The sequence below is a fragment of the Myxocyprinus asiaticus genome, chromosome 14 (genome assembly GCF_019703515.2).
Source record: "Myxocyprinus asiaticus isolate MX2 ecotype Aquarium Trade chromosome 14, UBuf_Myxa_2, whole genome shotgun sequence".
Lineage (NCBI taxonomy): Eukaryota > Metazoa > Chordata > Actinopteri > Cypriniformes > Catostomidae > Myxocyprinus > Myxocyprinus asiaticus.
Window position 1 is genome coordinate 46,473,478 of NC_059357.1, and position 20,940 is coordinate 46,494,417.

General features: G+C 35.9%; 2 protein-coding genes across 2 annotated transcripts in view; one reads left to right on the forward strand and one right to left on the reverse strand.

Annotated features, from left to right (window-relative positions):
* LOC127452180 (ras-related C3 botulinum toxin substrate 1-like) overlaps positions 1-13,802 on the reverse strand; it is an 18,307-nt gene extending 4,505 nt beyond the window's left edge. The window contains exons 1-5 of the mRNA XM_051717486.1: positions 13,556-13,802; positions 6,564-6,635; positions 3,847-3,964; positions 2,013-2,075; positions 1,685-1,844 (exon numbers count right to left, since the gene is read on the reverse strand). Coding sequence (XP_051573446.1) covers positions 1,685-1,844; positions 2,013-2,075; positions 3,847-3,964; positions 6,564-6,635; positions 13,556-13,590 — 448 coding nt within the window. The 5' untranslated portion in view covers positions 13,591-13,802. The remainder of the gene's footprint in view (positions 1-1,684; positions 1,845-2,012; positions 2,076-3,846; positions 3,965-6,563; positions 6,636-13,555) is intronic.
* A 3,903-nt stretch (positions 13,803-17,705) lies between these two features.
* Positions 17,706-20,362, forward strand: LOC127452187 (small integral membrane protein 10-like protein 2A). The gene is made up of 2 exons (XM_051717492.1): positions 17,706-17,999; positions 19,683-20,362. Exons 1-2 carry the CDS (start codon positions 17,832-17,834, stop codon positions 19,701-19,703), a joined length of 189 nt encoding a protein of 62 aa, XP_051573452.1. The 5' UTR covers positions 17,706-17,831; the 3' UTR covers positions 19,704-20,362.
* The last annotated feature ends 578 nt before the right edge of the window (positions 20,363-20,940 follow it).

Sequence of the window (20,940 nt, forward strand, 5' to 3'; positions counted from 1 at the left end):
ATGATGCTGTGACACACCGCCCCAGACCATGATGGACCCTCCACCTCCAAATCGATACCGCTCCAGAGGACAGGCCACAGTGTAACGCTCATTCCTTCTATGATAAACACGAGTCTGACCATCACCCCTGGTGAGACAAAACCGTGACTCCTCAGTGAAGAGCACTTTTTGCCAGTCCTGTCTGGTCCAGCGAAGGTGGGTTTGTGCCCATAGGCGACGTTGTTGCTGGTGATGTCTGGTAAGGACCTGCCTTACAACAGGTCTACAAGCCCTCAGTCCAGCCTCTCTCAGGCTATTGCGGACAGTCTGAGCACTGATGGAGAGATTGTGCGTTCCTGGTGTAACTCGGGCAGTTGTTGTTGCCATCCTGTACCTGTCCCGCAGGTGTGATATTCGGATGTACCAATCCTGTGCAGGTGTTGTTACACGTGGTCTGCCACTGCGAGGATGATCAGCTGTCCTTCCTGTCTCCCTGTAGCGCTGTCTTAGGTGTCTCACAGTACGGACATTGCAATTTATTGCCCTGGCCACATCTGCAGTCCTCATGCCTCCATGCAGCATGCCTAATGCACGTTCACGCAGATGAGCAGGGACCCTGGGCATATTTCTTTTGGTGTTTTTCAGAGTCAGTAGAAAGGTCTCTTTAGTGTCTTAAGTTTTTATAACTGTGACTTTAATTGTCTACCATCTGTAAGCTGTTACTGTCTTAATGACCGTTCCACAGGTGCATGTTCATTAATTGTTTATGGTTCATTGAACAAGCATGGAAAACATTGTTTAAACCCTTTACAATAAAGATCTGTAAAGTTATTTGGATTTTTACAAAATTCTTTAAAATGCAGTGTCCTGAAAAATGGACGTTTCTTTTTTGCTGAGTTTATATATATATATAAAACATTGTGACATTTTCATGACAATTTAGCACATTTTATAATTAAAAATTATTTTTCCATGTATTGCAAAAATTAAAAAAAAAAAAAAAGGTAAACTGATATTTACAGAATTTAAAATATTAACATTTTTAATCTTTATAAAATAAAAATTATTCTATTTCAGTAAATATAATTTTTGTATTGTGATGTTACTTTCATGACAATTAAACACATTTCAATGTATAATTTAAATGTAATTTTAGAATTTATCCCTGTAATGCAAAAAAAAAAACTAAAAATATAATTTAAGTGATATTTACGTCATTTAAAATCATATTATTTTAAAAAAAAAGTTTTAAACTTTAAAATTATTCTATTGGAGTGATGAGAATTTTGGCATTGTGACATTACTGTCATGACAGTTAAGCACAATTGATTTTATAATTAATTTCATAATTTATCCCTGTAATGCAAACAAAAAGAGATTATTTTAAAATATTAAAAGCCATGTAAATTAAGTTATTCATTTACAGTAATGAAAATCACCAACAAACTTGAGAATTAGAAACAAACTCAAATGTAAAATGTCTAGAGACATTACATTAATGAGAATATGCTTTTTTGTCATGGAAATGTCAATGCAAAAAAGAAAAAAAACAACAACTTAATATTCTTTTTTTTTTTTAAAGGCTTTGTTTTCTTGTTTAAAATATAATCTCTTATTATAAAATATAATCATTTCGAAATGTGGCCCTGACATGTTTACATGACAATCACCCATATAAGTGTTTAAAACAGGAAACAACACATACCGATCTCTTTCGCCATGGCCAGACCCTGAGGGTAAGTGATGGGCGTGAGCTTCTTCTCCTTCAGTTTCTCTATAGTGTCTTTGTCATCTCTCAGATCCAGCTTGGTCCCCACCAGGATGATCGGAGTGTTTGGACAGTGGTGTCTCACTTCTGGATACCACTGCACACACAAACATTCTCAAATTTAACTCTTAACCACTCATAAAAATATCTAGTGCAGGTGGATAGGCAACTTCAGTCATGCAGACTGAACTTGAGTTTCAGGAAGTAAAGCTCAAATTAAAGTCTGTTTGCAAAGTCTGATGTGTTCTTAATAAAGACAGCTCACCTTCGCACGAACATTCTCAAAAGAGGCGGGACTCACGAGGGAGAAGCAGATAAGAAACACGTCCTATGAGACAAAAGCAGTCGTAATGTTACAGTAATGATATAAATGTGTTTTACACAGCATCAGCTCCTGATACTGTCAAGGACAGCAGGAAAAAATAATGCTCGATGTAAATAATAAAATACCACTAAGCAAATAATTGTAGATAGTTAGCATAGCAAAATAAATAAGTTTATAAAGTTTTTAAAGAGAGGAAAAAACACTTCCCATCTCTTTTGTTGTTGATGCTAAAGATTGAATGTTCAATCAAACTCTACTGTATCTGTCAAATAACTGTCACTTGATAGAAGCTAGCCAAATTAGACAGGTGTCAAGATAGACTAGTTGAATTACATTCACTCATCCTCAATAATTATGAATAAAAAAACTAAAGGTTTGTTTGTTTCTTTCATTTTTTACGCCATGCCAGCTTCTATGGCTATATTCATGGCGGGAACCAGGTTTAGTTATTTAAAATAGTTAAATAAGTTAAATGAGGTGTTTAAGATTCATTTTTCCTAAAAACCTTAAAACTAAATTTGGATTCACTTGATTAAAAACCTTTTCAAAAGAATCAACTGAATAATACAGGTTCCACAGATGTGTAGTTGTATGACAGTCCAGTAAAATATGTTTAATTGATAGTGGGTTCTGACAAGATGAACACTTTGGTGAATTTTCTCCTGATAGTAAAAATTGGTGTGTGAGTCTTGTATGATCCCAGCGTTTATTAAAAGGGAACACATATCATGTTCCAACAAGATTTATTACTTGTAATTTGTTGTTTAAACATTAATCCCACTCCAACTGTCATTTGTTTTTGATATATATATTCAGAGTTGGTTTCAGATCTGTGGAAGGTATAGGGCATTTTACTGGTTCAGCAGATAGTGCTTCTCTGGCAGCTCTGTCTGCTCGTTCATTACCGGAGATTCCTGAGTGTCCAGGTACCCAGCAGAAAATAATAATAAAACCCTTTGCTTCAAGAGATGACAGTTTGATTAAAATCTTCACAATTGTTGGGTGATCAGTTTTAGTAGCTTCCAATGCTTCAAGAAATGATTTTGAATCAGTTATTATTAAAAAAAGTCTCAGTAAACTTCAGTGCCAGTAGTAGAGCGTTTGCCTCTGCAGTGAAAACTGAACTTTCATCAGGGATGTGGATACCCTGACACAGTTGGTTTGTTGCAAAAGCTGCTGCCACTTTATTTCCAGATTTAGATCCAACTGTGTATATTGGGATATATTGTGGGTATACTGCTTTTATGTCCAGAAATTGTTGATGGAAATCATTCGGATGCGTTTTGGATTTTTGGTTCCTTTGAGATCCCATGGAGGAATTTTGCAGAAATGTGTCTGTTCCACTGTTTAGATCCACTTTCAGATTCTCCAGATGGGTTTTTATACGTAGGACAAATGGATAAATGAAACTTGTTTTTTTTTTTCATATATTGTTGAACGCTGAAGTGGGAAAACTGCTGAATAGCCTGGGTTATCTTTATTTGTTTTAAGTTTGGTTGCATATTGTAAGGCCAACTTTAGGCGTCTGATTTCCAAGGAAGGTTCATTGGCTTCTGCATAGAGACTTTGGATTGGTGATGTTCTGTAGGCTCCCAAAGCTAGTAGTATAACTTGGTGGTGTACAGTGTCCAAAAGTCGTATGTATGACTTCCTAGCTGATCCATAAATGATATTTCCATAGTCCAGCTTTGAGCGTACCATGGTTCTAAAAACTAAAGGTAAAAGAAAATGTGAGCCAGGACATTTTTGTCGAGGGGTGAGCTGCAGATCTTACCGTCTGAGGGTAGGACAGGGGACGCAGTCTGTCATAATCCTCCTGTCCTGCTGTATCCCATAGACCCAGATTCACTGGTTTACCATCCACCATCACATTTGCAGAATAATTATCAAATCTGTCAAATAAAAATTAAAACCAGGGGAAATGAAGACTGTAAACAATGCAAATTACAATGTTATTTAGGTTAAAGCCAAATTAAAAACTAAAATGTATTTTTTATATAAATATTTTTATCAATGGATTTGTCAAAAAATATGTTTATTACCAATTAAGCGGCTTTTTTTATTATTTTTTATTAAAAAACTAATTATTCACTCATCAATCATAAATATATTTTTGCTCCGTAAAAAATGAGATTGTTTTTTATATTACATTTTTTAGCAATGTATTATTATTTGTGTGAAAAATATACAATTATTCTTTTCAATCAAGCATTAATGGCCAAGCTTTTTTTTTTTAACAAAACTAATAATTCGCTTTTATGAAACATTCATAAATGTACTTTTGCTGGATAAAAATGAGATCGTTTTTTTTATTAAATACATTTTATTTTTAGCTTTCTATTTTTTTGTCAAATTTTTGTATTTTTTATTACAATTTAAGCTTTTATTTTTTTTTTAGCAATAACAAGTATGTGAACCCTTTAGAACTGTCATCTAAGTTACAATAAACAAATCATTGTTCTTGTACATATTGAATACATGACTCAAACATTCACAGTGTAGGTTGTAAAGAGTATGTGCACCCCTAGACTTATGACGTCAACAAAAGTTAAAGTCAGTAGTTGGCAAACCTGGCATCCAATTAATGAACCAAGATTGGAGGTGTGCGTTAGAGCTACTTTGACTTATAAAAAGCATTCAAACATTTTGAGTTTGCTATTCACAAGAAACATCTGCTGACGTGGACCATGCCTCGCAAAAAAGAGATCTCAGAAGACCTACGATCAAGAATTGTTGCTTTGCATAAAGCTGGAAAGGGTTACAAAGTTATCTCAGAGAGCTTAGATATTCATCTGTCCACAGTTAGACAAACTGTCTATAAATGGAGATGATTTAGTACTGTGGCTACTCTCCCTAGAAGTGGCCGTCCAGCCAAGATGACTCAAAGGGCACACCGCAGAATGCTCAGTGAGTTAAAAACTTTGAGTGACATCTAAAGACTTGAAGGAATCATTGGAACTGGTTAACATCTCTGTTCATGAATCTCCAATACAGAAAACATTAAACAGGCATGGTGTCCTGCCATGCCAGCCGCTGCTTTTCAACAAAAACATTGCTGCGCAACTGAAGTTTGCCAAAGACCACCTTGACACTCCACAATTCTTCTGGGAAAATGTTTTGTGAAATGATGAAACAAAGGCTGAATTGTTTGAGAAGAACATGCAGCACTACGTATGGTGTTAAAAGTGCACTGCATACCAACATGAAAACATCATCCCAACTGTGAAGTACTGTGGAGGGAGCATCATGATTTGGGGCTGCTTTGCTGCTTCGGGGCCTGGACCACTTGCCATCATCGAGGGAAAAATGAATTCCCAAGTTTATCAAGATATCCTACAGGATGATTTCAGGGTAGCTGTGCACCAGCTGAAGCTCAGTAGAAGTTAGGTGATGCAGCAGGACAATGACCCTAAACATCGAAGTAAATCCACTACAGAATGGCTTCAAAAAAAGAAAATCCACCTTTTGGAGTGGCCCAGTCAGAGCCCAGACCCTAACTCAATAGAGATGCTAAGAATATGGCTGAGCTAAAGCAGTTCTGTTTTACATAAAACATTTTATTTTTAGCTATGTATTTTGTCAATATATTTCAGAAATATATTTATTTTTTTATTAAAAGTTTAGCTTTTTTTTTCCCCAAGAATTACAACTAATTATTAACTTTAATGTTACTCATCATTCACAAATATATTTCTGCTGGATAAATAAATTAGATTTTTTTTTTTATATATTAAATTACAAAAAAAAACAATGCATTTTTATGTCAAAAATATATAATGACTATTTTTATTAAGAGTGAAACTTTAACAAAAACTCATTTATATATATATATATATATATATATATATATATATATATATATATATATATATATATATATATATATATATACTTTTGCTGTTTTTAAATTAAATGCATTTTATTTTTAGCAATGTATTTATTTGTCAAAATATACTTTTTTCCCCCCGATTACAAGTTCAGCTAAAACTAACAATTCATTTGAATGTTATTCATCATTCATAAATTATGGATATATTGGCAAATAATGCAAAACATTACTGATTTATGTTTACACCCTATTATAACTATTCTAACATTCGTAAGTCACACTCTCAGTTTTGGCAAAATCTCATCCATTTTAGCTGGCTAAATAATATTACCTTAGTGACATATTTGTGGAAATAATGTTCAATAAATCACAGAAAAACAAATGTTTAAGTTTGCAAGACAAGAAAAATGTTGATGTAACTCTCTCACACTAGCCCTGACTTTCTTATTGTTGAGTCCTGAATGTTATAATTATCTCAGGAAATCAGTTATTTGAATAATATTTATGATATGGATACATTTGAAGGTCATTTAAACCACTGCTGTGTTTTTTGAGCATTATTATTTTTGCAATGCTGTTTGGTGGTGCAAGAGGTGGAGAAATCACACATTTGTCAATATTATTGCACTGTTCGACTGGTATTACTTAAGAATGTAACTCACACTGTGGGGATGTATTCTCCAGGGAACGCATTGGTGGTATAGCTGATAAGCAGGCATGTTTTACCCACAGCCCTGGAATGAAGAGGACAAACATTACACACATTACAGGACAGTCAATAACTAGTTGAAAAACTAGTCTGGTGGAGATGATATCACAGTTCTCATATAAATGTCAGTGAAGGGTTGAGATTTCCAGTGAATTACTCTAGAATTTGTACTGCCCGCTTCCTGGTATAACCAAAAGCGATTTTGATTTTGGTGAGCAGGAAATACAGTGCATTTGCTTTAGTTCCACAGGGAATAATATGAACAGTAGGCAGGTAAAATATATATATATTTTTTTTATGATAAAAGGCCCTTGACAATAACTGATGTGCAGTGACAAAGTTGAGTGAAGTTAAACATTATGCAAATGTAAAGGGACATGATACGGTGACTATTCAGTGTTTCCACTATATGCATTTTGCAGCGGTGCTGCGCCACTGCTGAATTACGAGTGCCACTGTTGGGATTTCACATGGTTCATTTAATATTCTTGATGCAGCATAATGCTTGCCAGCCCCAGTCAGCTGTGCACTTTGTACACTAAGAAAGAGACTCCACCACACACACACGCACATACTCACAGTGACGTCACCGCATAACACACGTCAAACTCGCTTCATTTCAAGTGGTCTGCAAGATAATTTCTGAAATGTAGGATGGCAGGTGACCGGAACGTCTCCCTGAACAATCAGTTAGCGCTTTCCTAACGAATATAAATGAGCCTTCCCCTGTCATCTGAATGTTTTGGAGCACATTTTGCTCGCTTCAAAAGCAGAATGAAACAGCGCTACACGGGTCAATTATCAACATGGCTTAATCATAGCAGCACGAGGGCAGAGCAGGTGCGGTAATTCACGGACTGGTGTCAACCGCACAGACTAATTGAAATGCGCTTGTGACCCAGTGAGATGCGCGGCAGGGATTGCGAAACCCGTTTGAATGCGGTACCGAATTGTCTGTTGCAAAACTCTTCTGTGTCGGTGATGAAACTAGTTTAAAACAAACAGCCCCTACATTCTAAATGACACCGACAAAGAAAACAGGAGAAAACAAATTAGAAGGCTTTTCAATTCACAGATTGCAACGCTTACAAAAATGTACCATGGATTTACTGTAGTAACACTAACTGTACTGTATTAACGATGGTTGTTGTGGCAGAAAAACTTTCTACATTACAAAAATGCCATAGTTCTTTATATAGAAACCATAGTTACTAATCATGGTAGTGAGGAGCCATACATGGTTGTACATGGTTACCATGAACCATTGTTCAAACTATGGAAGATCTATGATGCATTTTCGTTATCAGTTTTCCATCTGTGGAAAATCTGTTCTCTTGTAATGCTGTCTGATTGTTGGAAAATGTAAGTTGTTTTGTTTGCCTTCAGAAATTCCAAGACATGACTGTAGTTTAATCAGTAGGAGCCTGAATGAAAGGAATCTGTAAAGGAGACCCAACTTATTCACACTGTCAGAATATTTCAGTTTAGCCATATAAAAAGTAGGTGTTCATTTTTTCACACAAATGTTACTGTTGTTAATATCATAACAGTCATCTGCATCCCAACCTCAAAATCAGTGCTGTACTGTCAAATGTGCATTTCAATGCACATAATATGTAATATTAGTGCTAACTGCATGAGTGCTACCAAAGCAGGTGCTCAATGGGCCCTTTGAGGGCACAAATAAACCCTAATGCACGTTCACGCAGATGAGCAGGGACCCTGGGCATCTTTCTTTTGGTGTTTTTCAGAGTCAGTAGAAAGGTCTCTTTAGTGTCCTAAATTTTTATATCTGTGACCTTAATTGCCTACCATCTGTAAGCTGTTAGTGTCTAAATGACCGTTCCACAGGTGCATGTTCATTAACTGTTTATGGTTCATTGAACAAGCATGGAAAACATTGTTTAAACCCTTTACAATAAAGATCTGTAAAGTTATTTGGATTTTTACAAAATTATCTTTAAAATACCGTGTCCCGAAAAAGAGACATTTCTTTTTTTGCTGAGTTTATTGGCATACATTCTGAAAGGGGTGTGAAAATGTATAGGCCTAAAACAAAAGGGGTAAACTTCTGCAATATATAGTTTGTGAAAATTTATATTTTATGTTTTTCACTATTTAACCATATTTTAGCTTCTTTAACTTACAAATTCCATGTAGCCTATTCTATCCATACAATTACATATTTATGTCAGGTACACATTTTAAAGGTGCACTCAGTAATTCTAATCCAATAAATTTTTTGTCAAATACTGTCCGTTCTGTGGGTGGGCTGAAAAAATATCTAGTATTTGTACACAGCCCTGGCTCTGTAAATGGAATAAAAACAAAGTGTATCAGACCGATCCACACAACACTACTCCAGCCAGTCAGCAACAGGGGGTGGTTCTTGCGTGTGCACAGGATGGGGGGGGTGGGGGCAGACCGAGATGGAAATTCATTAGAAGAGCGATGGCAAATCTGGCTGATGCAAACTTTGTAAACTTCAAGCAGGACAACTGGCTGAGAAACAGACCAAGAGAAAAAGTTCAGACGAATATAAACTAAAAAAGAAGGATTATGATAAGTCGAGGGCTAGGAGCCGAATCAACATCGGCGAGGCTTTTCAGCGGTGAAGAGACCTCAGAGAGGTAAAAGGAATGAATTTGCGGGCATGAATTTTGGGGGCGGATCTTCCAAAGGAGCACTGTAGGGAGGGGTGTGTTTGTTTTGGCAGTTGAGTTCGAATATCAACAGTGTTTCTCAGGAATCGCTGAGTGCACCTTTAACACAAAATTCACAACACTGGAACTAGTGGTGCACTGATCAGGAAATTTGAGGCCGATACCGATATATTTTTTAACACCAAGATCGGCTGATACCGATTTTTTCTTAAAGTGCCCTTTGCCACACTTTTGCAAATTATATGCTGCAGTTATGTTTATGATCCACACAGTACAATTACAGTAACACTTTACAAAAAGGTTCCATTTGTTAATATTATTTAACAACATTACTGTAGTTAACATGAACTAATGAGCTAAATGTTAGTTACAACATATACTAATACATTTTTAAAGTTAAATGTTGTATTAGTTAATGCACACTAATGCACTATGAACTAACAATGAACAATTGTAATTGTATTGACTAACATTATGATTAATAAATGCTGTAAAAATCTATTGTTCATTGTTTGTTCATGATCCCTAATGCATTAACTAATGGTAAAGAAATTCAACCTTTTTATAATGTTATCAAAATTACATTAATTTTGAATTGTTAACATTTATTTGTATTGAAAACAGTTATTAATAGTTCTGTTGTCAATATCAAAAGGTCATTGTGACATACTGGCAACAAGTAAAAACCATGAGAGCATCACACACAGCAGAGATACTTTCAAAAATAAGAAAAATAGATCCATTACAAGCTCTAAAACTGCTCCAGTGAGAAATCATTAATATCTATGATTGTTTACTGTCTTTGGCATCTTGTAACACAAATTATTAAGCAAATGCATGAAGCTGCGGTGTCGTTATTGAAGGTTAAACAGTTACATCTGTTATTGGTGGTATTGTGACCAACATTAATTAGATTTAAATTGGGATCCTCACAGAATAGCGCTGAGATGAGTGACTGATGATGAGATATTGTGAACACCTGGAGAGCGCGCCTGTTTGATTGACACTGAGAATGCTCATGTTGAAGGGAGTAAAACTAAAAGCACTCATGATGGCTCAAACAGTCTTTATTTGCATGTTTATTTGTTGTTAAATTTGTTTTTATACCCATTAGCAGTCTCTTTATCCTCTTCCTGCTCACTGTGCAACGAGTCAGAATAACTACTGTAACTCTAGAAAATGGGCAGTTTAATATTCATACACGTTATTCTTACACATTTTTAAAAACAAAACGGCATATTCATCTGTATTACAGCATGTCTGAAAGTTTAAAATCTAGAACTGCCAACAACTCACCCTCCAGAGGCCATTCTGTCATGCATCAAGGGCTGAGAAAGCACTCATTCATTAGAGTAGCAGTGTATGTGTGATTCCCTGCATGCTGCAAAAAAGATCGACCCTGATTCTAGGCACGATCGGCCAATTGTGGATTTAAGACGAATATCTGCCGATTTTGATTGGTGCACCCCTAAATGGAAACTAAAATTCAAATACAATCCCCACATCTCAACATTTAAAGGAATATTCTGTGTTTAATTCAAGTTAAGCTCAATCAGCAGCATTTGTGGCATTATATTATCATAATAATTAATTTCGACTCGTCGCTTTTTCATATTATAAAAAAAAAAAAAAGGCAAATATCGAGGTTCCAGTGAGGCACTAACAAGGAAGTGAATGTGGCATTTTGAGGGTTTAAACAGAAATATGAAGCTTATAATTTTATAAAAGCACTTACAGTAATTCTTCTGTAAAATCTAATGTATTATTTGAGCTGTAAAGTTCTTTAAATTGTCATTTTTACAGTCGTTTTAGGGTTTGTTGACATTACATCGTCATGGTAACGGAGTTGTAAAATTGAATATAACTTTCCACAGATGCGGTTAGTAAGTGATTTTATCACACTAAAATCATGTTTACATACATATCCGTTATGTCTTGTGTCTATACTTTTAAAACAGTGAATATTTTAATGTTGAAAAATTGGCCTTCATTAAGTTGTAAGTGCCTCACTGGAACACAGACTTTTGCTTTTTTTAAAGAAAAGGAGTGACGAGTCAAAATTTATTTTTGTGGTAATCAACATTATGCCACAAATTCTGTCGACTGAGCTTAACTTGTATTGAACCCGGAACATTCCTTTAAATGCTTGTACTATGTAAAAAGTGCAGTGTAGCTGTCTGAATATGACACTTGTCTGATTTACCTCCGTGCTCGTGGGGAAAATGAACATTCAGAAAACACCCCGCTTACATTTTCACGTGTTATGCAATTATATAGATCGGCTTCTTTCAGCTCGCTGTTGAAAACGCATTTTTGCATTATTTTGGGCATTTGCGCTGACTGACAGGACAACATAGCGCGCGAGCGCTAAGTGCATGACGTCATTGCCATGGTAACCAGACACATTTCAGCTTATTTCTGAAGACTAGAATGAATGTATCATCAAATAAATGTGCGACGCAACAAAATTGATTTTCTTCTCTGCAAACGATTCCAGAGACAATAGCGAGAAGGACAATGAGGAGATTTAATTTAAGAAGAAAAAAATCAGTGACCCTACCAAAAACCGGGACTGTCCTGTGTAATAAACCGGGACGTCTGATCACCCAATATATAATTAAATTATAAACTAAACATTTCGCTGCCCAAAATAACTCCATATTTCATTGTGGAAAAAACTGTAAAAGAACATATTTTAAGCAGCTCGTCAATGCTTTTAAAATAGAAAAACAATAAATAGGTTTAACAGAGTTGCAGTCTGCTTTAGCATAATTTTTTTCCTGACTATTTAAAAAGTTCCAGTTAATTCATCAAGGACCAGTTTAAGTTGACAACACTGCATAGACCACAAGAGACTACAGATGCCTACATGTGTAGATACATTACGCCTAAAAAGACTTAGCCCATTATTAATTATATTTTTCTGAGTTTTTATTTTTACATGTTGTTTTAGCAAACTGTGAGAGACATGATGGGGGTGACTTGACTTAATGAAGTTTTTAACCACGATGCGAGCACCGTCTTGCCTGCACAAACGCCACATGCGATTTTACCAGTTGTCAGGTCCCGTGCCATCAAAACTGCCTTGAAGTTTCTAGTACATTGGCTACATGCTTGTATGTGCTCGTCGTGCCAACAGTCTCCATAGTAACATTCAAGCATATTGGTTGACTGCGTGTGCTGCTCTGCAGGTGCTACAACTACTTGCAGACAGTGTGTCCATTTATTTCTGTTTCGTTATTTTTATTTATTTATTTTGTTCACTGCATCACAAATCAAATGCCATGGACTCGGCTGGACTCAGTCAGTCCAAAAGGCTCGAGTCCGAGTCAAGTCAGAGTAAAAATTTATCCGAGTCCATTAAAATTGGACTCGAGTACCCCGACTGATTATCCTTAATAAGCCGACAACGCGTGCGGTCAAGAAAACGCAATAAACCTTGTTTCTTTATCGGCGTAAAGGCCATAAACGGCTTATGAATAACCAGATCGACGGGAAGACTTTTGCCCATTAAAAAATCATTAGAATGATGGCGGCGACTGCTTCCAGCTGGCGAAGTACAGCATGCTCAGATGAATCACATCAGGACAGCAGGGCTTATGAAAGGTTGAGAAACGCTTGACTACTTCAGTTCATTATAAAGTACAGATCAAAGTCCAGCTATGGGTGTGTATTTAATGTGCTGCCATACACAACCAACTGCATGACGTTATCTTCTACTACTACAATAATACTAATACATTTACAACGTTGCTCCACTACACTTCTAAAATATTTTGAGATTAAAGGCAAATCTGTTGAACAGGTTGCAGGTAGCACTTACAACATGTGTGTGTGTCTTGTAGCCTACTGGAAATGAGAAAATCAGCCATTAACAGATCAATTATTAACTTTCCTTACCATGTGAACAACTCAAATTAAAACATACACCAACTCGTGGAATTGAACAAATGGGTATTTGACCTGAAACGGGCTACTTTTGGGATTTTAACATGTATGGTATTATCCACAAATCTTCAAACTATTTTAAACAGTTATTCTGCTAATTTCCAGTTTCAGGAACTGTTACATGGTATTATTGTCATGGTAAAACATGGTACGTTAAAAACGGCCGTGACGTCACAGAGGGCTGAGAGTGCATGCGGCTCATGAAGCCCGGAAATGCTGTCTATGTAGGCAGCTAACTGTGTATCGAGACCCAACCAGTGTGTGAAAGTGAGTTAAGTCTTGTTCGGCTCGAGAAAGTGTTTAAAAAGAGAGTAGTCGGCGTGGAGTCACTCACCCGTCCCCCACCACCACACACTTGATGGCCTGCATTGAGTCTGTGCTGCGATAAACTCTCTCCCTCAGAACGAAACTGAACAAGAGGACTCAAATAAACCACAACGAGCTGAAACAACGCGTATTACAGCCGCACAACGTGTCTCTCTTCTAAAATGACTTTTCTTCCGTCTCTCATTCCCACACACACAGGAATGAAGTCCAGTGAGAAAGTTTGAAGCCACCACCCAAGACAGGAAGCTTTCCTTAGAGATTTACAGGCGCACTTCCGCTCGGCTCATTCCACAATAAAAGTCTCGTCCTCTCTCCCCTTCACCTGCCATTTGTGTCAATCACACGAGCAATATTTTTTTTTCCTAAACATATTTCAAAACACAGACCTTTTTATATTATTTTATGTGACTAAAGGTATTATTAAAAATACTTGAAAGTGTGCACTAGTTTGTTCATCAACAACTCTAGCTTTTCCCATCACATCCCCCCCACCCCTTTAAATAAAAAAAAACTATTATATACAATGTAACATACAAAAAGTGTCTTCAAGAAGTTAACTGTTTAAGTACAAGTTACATTCTCACTTTACATCTTTTGTTTTGACATGTTTTTTCAATAGGGTATGATAGCTATTAAAATGTCAACCATGGTTTTGTTAACTTGCTATTCTGCATTAAATTCTCTTTCTAAAAAGCATCTTGTAGTTTCACTAGCTAGAGTATAAGGCTTGTAATGTCAAAGTAAACTGCCAACATCAACAGCCTTCCGAAAATCAGTCACTGTCAAAACACCTACAATAATATAATGAAATATTTATGATTTATATGTCAACTGTATGTATGTTTATATATATATATATATATACAGAGTTGGGAAGATTACTTTTAAAAAGTATTCTGCTACAGATTACAGAATGTAATTTGTAACGTATTCCGTTAGATCAGTGTTTCCTAAATTTGTTTCTGCCACGGCACACTTTTTACGACTAAAAAATTCTACGGCACACCACTAACCCACATAGGCTAACCATCGTCAATATTTTTCATTTTCAAGAACTTGTCCATGTTTTCTGTCCATCTTTGTAGCGTGTTTACTTGTAATGTTTGAAATTCAGCTATGCAAAAAAACAAACAAAAAAAAAAAATAAGTCACATAGGTAGGCTATGCTGTGTGAGGTCACAGGTGGCAAGAGCGCTAAATGGGTAATGAAAAAAACAAAACAAATTTGCTCTTTTCTAATCTGTAGATTTGTTCTTGCAATGCCACAACAAATTACAGGGATGCAAACTCATGAGGGGTGAAAAAGGTAAGACAATCACTGGTCCACGAACATTTTTTCTGGGGATATTTATTTTTAAAGAATAAGCTTAAATCACCAATTCCAGCTATTTTAGTGATTCAAGTTTATTCAAGTTTAGAATTATGCAGAATTAGCAGCAAAATAAAAGTATTTTGGTGAGGCTTGCTTCTGTCTCACAAATTTGTTCAATTTTATTAACTGATTAGTTCAGTGACCCCTTCTGGAAATGTCACTAGGTGGCGACAAATGGGCGTCTTATGTGCTATGAGTGAGTCAGTGAATCATTTTGAGTCGTTCATGACTGAAATCTACCAAGAGACTTTATAGTGTTTAAGCATTAAAAGAACAAAGCAGATCTATAGTCTTTCTTCAGTCTGAGCATTATTTTTCATCCAAAAAGACAACAGTAATAGTCTAATAATAGTGAGTTTCAATAACATCCTTACCTTCTTGTTTATGTTTAGGTCTAAAAGGACTCGTTTATGTTTAGGTCTAAGCATTTTCTTGGTGAATTTAAATTAGTTCCATAGCTGGGGTCTCTGATATTCATAAACAATAAGCTAATATTTAATTAAAAGAAATTATGAGACATTCAATATCTCTTCACAAATTTGGAAAGTTTTAAAATATTTCTTGTTGCTTAGTACTCTCAATGACATTATTGGTGAAGCAAAAACGTGTGTGTGAAAAACACTTTGGTGTAAAGTGACGTCACTTCATAGATTTCAATGTATTCTGCAGTGCTGACGCGTCATGCGAAAGACCCTTAACACGTATAAATATCAGTCACTTTTGCACATTAATCATTGCTCTTCACAATCACGAAAGTGACTGATTATGGTTTATTACTAGTGTGCGACAGCACTCACAGACTCAAGGTCAGTAACGTATTCTAAATACTTTGGAGTACTTCTTCAGCATTGACAGATTTGTTCACTTGTTTTGAATACAAACAAGTAAATAAAGTAAGAAAATATACTTCAATGTAAAAATACATTCTCTGAAAAAAGCCAAAATATTTTATGCAGTTTTGCTACTCAAGTAAATTGATCTTTTTTTAGGGATTTTTTTTTATATTTTTACAGGAATACAAATATTTTAATTGTCATTAAGGATAACATTTTTGCAGTACATCTTTGCCCTAATATCAAAAATCTTACTAGAGAAAAAAGTTATGCTATAATGTGAATTGTCTTCATAGAAATCATCATATGATATAATCGTGCACTAACAGATGAATGTAAAGGCCAGAAATAGCCTTTTAGCTTAGCATAAAGCTAAATGTTCACTTTACACAAGGTTAGTGCTCGTTTTTATTAAACAAATTGTAAGAAAGTGTTTCACCGCTTTTCAAAAGCTCCTCGGATCACATCATTTATATGGATAAATGTTTTCCAACTGAACAGACTAAATATTAAATAAAACAAATGACAATAAAAGTCAAAGTAATCTCTTTAGTAATCAAAATACTTTTTAAATGTAGCTGTATTCTGATTACCAATTATTAAAATTGTAATTGTAGTGGAATAGTTACAAATATTTAATATTATAAATATGTAATCCCATAACATGTATTCCGTTACTCCCCAACCCTGTATATATATATATATATATATATATACACACACACACACACACACACACACACACACTGGCAGCCAAAAGTTTGGAATAACATACAGATTTTGCTCTTATGAAAAGAAATTGGTACTTTTATTCACAAAAGTGGCATTCAACTGATCACAATGTATAGTCAGGACATTAATAACGTGAAAAATTATTACAATTTGAAAAATAAAACTTAAACTACTTCAAAGAGTTCTCATCAAAAAATTCCTCCATGTGCAGCAATGACAGCTTTGCAGATCCTTGACATTCTAGCTGTCAGTTTGTCCAGATACTCAAGTGACATTTCACCCCACGCTTCCTGTAGCACTTGCCATAGATGTGGCTGTCTTGTCGGGCACTTCTCACGCACCTTACAGTCTAGCTGATCCCACAAAAGCTCAATGGGGTTAAGATCCATAATACTCTTTTCCAATTATCTGTTGTCCAATGTCTGTGTTTCTTTGCCCACTCTAACCTTTTCTTTTTCTTTTTCTGTTTCAAAAGTGGCTTTTTCTTTGCAATTCTTCCCATAAGGCCTGCACCCCTGAGTCTTCTCTTTACTGTTGTACATGAAACTGGTGTTGAGCAGGTAGAATTCAATGAAGCTGTCAGCTGAGGACATGTGAGGCATCTATTTCTCAAACTAGAGACTCTGATGTACTTATCGTCTTATTTAGTTGCACATCTGGCCTTCCACATCTTTTTCTGTCCTTGTTAGAGCCAGTTGTCCTTTGTCTTTGAAGACTGTAGTGTACACCTTGTATGAAATTTTCAAGAATTTCAAGCATTGTATAGCCTTCATTCCTCAAAACAATGATTGACTGATGAGTTTCTAGAGAAAGCTGTTTCTTTTTTGCCATTTTTGACCTAATATTGACCTTAAAACATGCCAGTCTATTGCATACTGTGGCAACTCAAAAACAAACACAAAGACAATGTTAAGCTTCATTTAATGAACTAATGATATAATGGTAAGTGATTTTCTACCAAATTAGCAATTTAGCATGATTACTCAAGGATAAGGTGTTGGAGTGATGGCTGCTGGTAAGTAATCAGTAATGTCCTGATTATATACAATTTATAACAACATATTTAATGATAGCCTAGTAAAAAGTATTACTAAGGAATTACGCTAAGCTATATATATATATATATAAATATATATATTGCTTTTTCATCATTCATTTTCGCCGGCACATATTTTGACGCAAACCGGAAGTTGACTTTGACAACATCCGGGCATGTCTCCATCTTTCCCCTAGCAGCAGTGTAATATTAACAGGGTGGAGGATGGTGAGTGGATCTGAGAGGAGATGTGGACTGTTACAGCAGTAAATCACACGCTCATGTGTCAGTAATCAGTGAGTGCAGTGTAATGGCGGGACTGTCGCATTTAGTGCTGCGTGTCTCGGGCACGTACGGAGTGTTTTCTAAAGGACTCAGCAGAACTCTGCTCATATTCTTTGATCTCGCCTGGAGACTCAGAGTCAGATTTCCATATCTGTATGTCATTGCCTCAATGATGTTTAACGTGCGACTACAGGTGAGTGTGTTCAAGAGCTGTTTACGTGTGTCCGTCTTTTAGCCCATGTAACAAATCAAACCATCCGCCTCCTGGACTGATAATGATGGCAGTCTTGTCTGTCTGTCTGTCTGTCAGTCAGTCACTCAGTCACTCTTTTCTATTTGTCTGTCTGTCTATCACTCATTTCTGTCTGTCACTCTTTCATTTATATCTATCTATCTATCATCTCATTCTTTCTTGTCTATCTGTCTGTCTACCTATCACTCTTTTCTGTCTGTCTGTCTGTCTGTCTGTCACTGTCTCTCTGCCTATCTATCTTTCACTCAATCTTTTCTGTCTGTCTGTTTATCTATCACTCAATCTTTTCTGTCTGTCTGTCTGTCTATCTAGCACTCTTGTCTGTCTGTCACTTTTCTATCTGTCTGACTGTAAATCTGTCACTCTTTTCTGTCTGTCATTTTTTCCTGACTGTCTGTCTGTCACTCTTATCTATCGGTCTATTTATCTTGTCTATCTGTCTGTCTACCTATCACTCTTTTATGTCTGTCTATCACTCAATCTTATATCTATTTGTCTATCTGTCTATCACTCTCTCTTTTCTGTCTGTCTATCACTCTTTTCTGTCTGACCATCACTGTCTGTCTATCTGTCTTTCTATCACTCTTTCTTGTCTGTCTGTCTTTCAGTCTCACTCTTGTCTGTCTGTCTATCTATCACTCTTTCATTTCTGTCTGTCTTTCTAACAATCTTTCTTGTCTGCCTGTCTGTCTGTCTTTCAGTCTCTCTCTTATCTTTCTGTCTGTGTATCACTCTATCAGTCTGTCTGTCTGTCTGTCACTCTCTTTTCTATCTGTCTGTCTATTTAACACTTTATTTTCTGTCTATCTATCACTCTTTCCTATCTATCTATCTTTCTGTCTTTCTATCTCACTCTTTCTTATCTCTCTGTCTGTCTATTTATCACTCTTTCTTTTCTGTCTGTCACTATCTGTCTGTCTCTCCATCTTTCACTCTTTCTTGTCTGTCTATCTATCACTCTCTTATCTATTTGTCTGTTTATCACTCTTTTCTATCTCTCTATCTGTCTGTCTGTCACTCTTTTTTCCATCTATCTGTCTGTCTGTCTGTCTGAACATGTTTTAAAACAAAACTTAAAGGTTCTCTAAGCGATTTCAGCCATTCTACTTCCGTGACTCAGCCGTTGGATTAGCCACGCCCCCTCTTTCCAAAACACTGAACTCCAAAGATACAAAAATGAGCTTTATTGAGAGAAACGCTCGTTAAAAACAACAGCAGCAAAATAGCGCCATCAATTGACAACTGTTATGAACAACATGGCATAAAAATGCATCATGCCTCAATAATTCGCTGCAACTACAATACTATGAAAACGCGCAAAATGATTGACAGGCAGAAAGCGTCATTGTCCACGGACAAATTTTTGTTTGCTGTTTACAGAGTCTAGAGTTGTCACAGAGACCGGTGAGATATCTCAGGGCACTTCTTTCATATCTTTCAGGGAGTAGGAACTTACAGCACCTTTAAGTGTGACCGTTTGTTAAAATCAAAGTTATATATTGTATTGATGTTGTTAGTCCTTATGTTTTGTTTGCTTTAGTAGCGTACATTAATACATTTCATGAACAGTGTGATTAGTTCTCATAATGTTGCTAACAATCTCATCTTTCTCCATGTTTGAAGGTTCACATTGAGATTCATTGATTAATAGATGCCTCACTGAGAAATATTCACCATTTGGCCAAAGTCCGAGAATGAGACTCGATCCTATGGTTACCCCGGAGCTCATCAACTTACACCATGGATTATAAATAACAGGCAGAAACACAGATGCAAACATGCTGACTGTGATATCAGTGGGAATTATCCGTACTGTATGGACATTTCCAGGAGATGAGCAGAATTATATGATGCTGCATCACCCACAGTTTCGTGTTACTTTTGCACATTCTGGACGGTAAATGACTCTTAAACCATTGGACAAAATCCCATGAGAGTCAAAATGACAGAATAAAACTTTGTGATGAGTTGCTGTACGTGTTTTAGCATGAGAAACTTGAGTGCAACAGTGTTAAGATGTCTTTTCTTGCACACTTTAATTTTAGCTAGTTTTGTTTAGTCACCGCATGACATCTCTTAGAGAGGGATGGACTCCACCATACACAATCCAGAGATTTCATTTACTCTAACACAGTGTCTACTGTTACATTAAACTACAGGGATTTGTATATGGTATGGATTCATTTGTTTGTCTTTTTGTCGTTATGGAATCTGTGCATTATTTAGCAAGTGCATTTTGATTAATCTGGGAGGTTTGTGAATGTACTCTGATTTAACTTTAAAATAAACTATGAGAAATGTTGCTTGCCTTGTGACTGGGATTTTCACTTTATTATTGAGGAATCAATACAGACAATAGGCTCATTCTGTGTGTGTGTGTTTTTTACTGGTGAAAGAAATATCATTGATGATGAAAGGCAAAACATTAAATCCCATGGATCAACTTTTACTGAGTAATCCATTATTTTGTAGAGGATGGTCAAAATGACAATGTTTGCCTCTGTGATTTTGGAGCAATCTACAGGGCAAAAAATAACCTCAGAAAGGTGTCAGCATCATTAGTTTTATTTACTAAAATTGATTTCAGCATTCCTCGTTGCATTATACTGGATGCAATTAATGGGAAAACACTTTTCTGTGTTGTTTTTCCAAAGTTGGAGTGCCTATATCTCCAGAAGTATTAAATATTTCTTAATATCCTTTTAGATTCTGGTTCAGAACAAACTTTTCTTTGTGTATCTTCATTTTTAAGACCCTGTATGGTTAAATCCCAGAGAAATTGGGCTCTCAAAGAAAATTCTCCAATTTTGAATGGTCGAAAACCAAACGTGGGTCACATGGTATGAAGCTAGTTTTTCTTGTCCAACAAAAAGGTCTGAAG

Coding starts and splice junctions, on each gene's coding strand:
- LOC127452187 (XM_051717492.1), top strand. CDS start 17,832: ATGGCGGGACTGTCGCATTTAGTGCTGCGTGTCTCGGGCACGTACGGA. Junction 18,000..19,682: donor TGTTTAACGTGCGACTACAG/GTGAGTGTGTTC, acceptor CCATGTTTGAAG/GTTCACATTGAGATTCATTG.